This window comes from Blastocystis sp. subtype 4 (genome assembly GCF_000743755.1).
Source record: "Blastocystis sp. subtype 4 strain WR1 chromosome Unknown seqid_0644, whole genome shotgun sequence".
In the NCBI taxonomy this organism is placed as follows: domain Eukaryota; class Bigyra; order Opalinata; family Blastocystidae; genus Blastocystis; species Blastocystis sp. subtype 4.
Window position 1 is genome coordinate 1 of NW_014568903.1, and position 3236 is coordinate 3236.

Sequence of the window (3236 nt, forward strand, 5' to 3'; positions counted from 1 at the left end):
TGTCTATTCGATTGAATCAGGTGAATTGCCTCCTGGTTTGACTCTGGATTCAGTGAATGGAATGATTTATGGATCTCCTTCTCAATCAATCACAGATCAAAATGTGGTGATCAAAGCAGAGAATGCAGTGAGTAATCAAACCTTCCCTCTCTCCTTCACAACTCGTATTCTCCCAACAGTACTTCACTATTCTCAGAATGTGTATTACACACCAATCAACAGTCTCTTCTCGATTAGTCCTGAATGTGATGGTGATTATATCCAGTATTCTCTCATTGATGGTACTCTTCCTTCTGCAGGTGTGATTGAAGGATCTCCAGTCAATTCTACTGAGATTATGGTAGTGAGTGTGAATGGTAGGAATGAAGTGGGATGAGTTGAGGTTGTGATTTCGATTTGTGTTGGTATTGGTTTGTGTCTGTTCGAGTATCCGAAGTCTTCATACAGACTGGTTCGAGGAAAGTCATTTACAGTGATTCCGAGTGTTGAGGGAGATGCTCCTCGATTCCGTATGACTTCAAGTGTTCTTCGAGATGGTATAGAAGTGAATGAGATGACAGGAGAGATTTGAGGTATTCCAAGTAGCTTAGGAGATGGTATTGATGTGAGTATTAAAGTATGGAATGAAGTGGGATCTGAAGAGACAACCTTGACTGTTGTTGTGAAGAGATTGAGAATGTTGGGGATAGTATTGATGATTATTGGTGGTGTAATCCTATTCTGTTTTGTAGTTTTGGTTATGGGTAGAATGGTTTGAATGAAGATAAGAAGTCACGAGGGATGGTTGAAAACACTGGAGAGAAAACAGTATCAGAAGATTTGAAGATGTTTCACAATCATTCATCTGAGAACCTGTTTGTTGAGAAATGCAACTAGAGAATATGAATGAGTTGATGGAACATGGAAGAGAATGAATGTAATGGTTGATAGATAATATGAAGGATTGTATCGATTGAGTGTAATGAGATAGTAGAATGGTTCATACATTCATAAACGATAGAGATGATTCCAGAGATTACTATCATTTGTGGTATCCAAATCAAACTTGATGATTAGAATAAGGAAGTCAGTCGAATTCTAGTGTTCAAAGTGTGTTAATTGAAAGATGATGGATGATATGTAGTTGAGATGAGTCACACTAGATAGAATGATGGTCATTCTTGTGATGATTCGATTTTCACAACTCCTTTCCAAGCAACTGGAATCTGTTGAAGGAAGAGCATAAGAAAGTGAAAGATAAACGAATCAATGTGACAACTGAAAAATTGGAAGGAATCAAACTGATCAAAGTCCAGAGTTGGGAACAATCATTCTTACAACATGTCTCAGGAATCCAATGTGATGAAGTGAGGTAAACACTGTGTCACTAAACACTGTGTCACTGATCCTTCTTCTGATCGGGATACTACTCCATATTGGTGTCCATTACCTCATTTGCTTTGTTTGTGATTATGCGTTGTCATTTAACCACTTCGATTGTAACAACCAGATAATATGAATCATTCACATTCAATACTGTTATTCTACTCTATTTGATTCAGTTATATGTCAATATCATACAATTCCCACTTCTCATGTTTCCTGATGTGAGTGAATACAAAATGAGTGATGAATAGACTATCTACAGTCTGATTGAGTATTCTCTTTGAAGTCAATTGTGAGCTTCATTCTGGTGAAGAGATTGAGAAGCCTTCTGAAACAATTGAGAGTGATTTGGTTAATTGTGTCTCATGATGTCTCCTATTAGAATGAAGATGGATTGTATTGAGGATTGAACAATAGACTGAAGTACAAAATGATGATTGATGGAGTGGATATAAAGCAGTTGGGATTGGAAGATCTCCGTTCTCATATTGCGATTATCCCACAGGAATCTCTTCTGTTCTCTGGAACGATGGGTAGTAATCTGGATCCATTCAGTGAGTATTCGGATGAATCCATCTGGTCAGCTCTGGATCGAGCGAGTATGCGAACTGTGATCTCAGAAGCTCCTGCTGGATTGGATACGCCTGTAGAAGAACATGGAAGCAATTATTTAACTTCTGTGTATTGCAAGAGCATGCCTCCATTGATCTGGAGACAGATATACAAATCCAACAGACTATTCGAACACAGTTCATAGATAGTACTGTGATTACTGTTGCTCATCGTATTCACACAATCATTGATAGTGATCGAGTTGTAGTGTTGGAGATGAAGTGAAGGAGTATGACAAGCCTTCAACTCTTCTAGCTAATCCAATAAGTCTGTTTAGTCAATTGGTGAAAAGTCAAAGGAAGTGGAATGGATTGTTTGTTTTGATAATGAAGAATGAGATTTCATTGAGAATGATGAATATTCTCTTTGATTAGTGTACTGGATAGATTATTGAATCATGATGGATTGTACAATGGGATTGAAGAATGTGTGCACATTGAGTCATTGAACATTAGTGCAGTTCGTATGAGTGGTTTGTATTCTGTTCAGTTTGATATGTGTGAGATTGTGATGCTGGGTAGTGAGAATTATGTCTGACATCTGCATCCGAATTAGTAACCCAATTCTTCTGTTAGCAGTACCATCTAACTAGTGTTCATCCATTAGTATCTACACTATCTCATACTGATGCATTACATCAAGTCATTCATTCTTCTGTCTTATAACAGTCAGTGAGAGAAGGGAGAAGTGTTAATGATTCTCTCCCAACATGATAGCCTTAGGCTTCTTAGTAAGTGAATATGAAGTACTACCAAGATCAGGATCATATGAACAGATAGCGATAGAAAGAGATGATTGGGTGACTTACATTATTGATTTGATCAATATTCATTTTTGAAGTATGTTAGATAGTTAATCTGGAGTTGTGAGATACACTCTGTTATTCTAGATTTGTATCATCAACACTAGTTATTCAGTATCTGCCATAACTGATTAGAAACAAAGAGTTNAAATGACAGATTCCAGATAGAATACAATAATCATACTGATACAGAAGAGGGTTTGGAAGATTGACCTGAATCAATAAGGGCAATCATTGATTGTTTTGATGCTAATATGATATTAGACATTTTGACCTCAGATAGGTCTGGAGATGGAATCGATATAGAATTCCTTATAACTGTTATTTCATCCTTAGACTTCTTTGGTAGAGTATGTTTCTTCTTCTTTGATAGAATGATGAAAATGATGATGATTAGAATAATGAGAATGATAAGAATAGAAAGAGAGATGAGAATGATAGTGAGAGTGGATAGAGC

General features: G+C 36.8%; 1 protein-coding gene across 1 annotated transcript; it reads left to right on the forward strand.

Moving 5' to 3' along the window:
- Positions 1 to 1795: 1795 nt before the first annotated feature.
- JH06_5697 (putative multidrug resistance-associated protein) lies at positions 1796 to 2122 on the forward strand (the record flags this gene model as incomplete). The annotated part of the gene is made up of 1 exon (XM_014669349.1): positions 1796 to 2122. One exon carries the CDS (start codon positions 1796 to 1798, stop codon positions 2120 to 2122), a length of 327 nt encoding a protein of 108 aa, XP_014524835.1.
- Positions 2123 to 3236: the final 1114 nt, after the last annotated feature.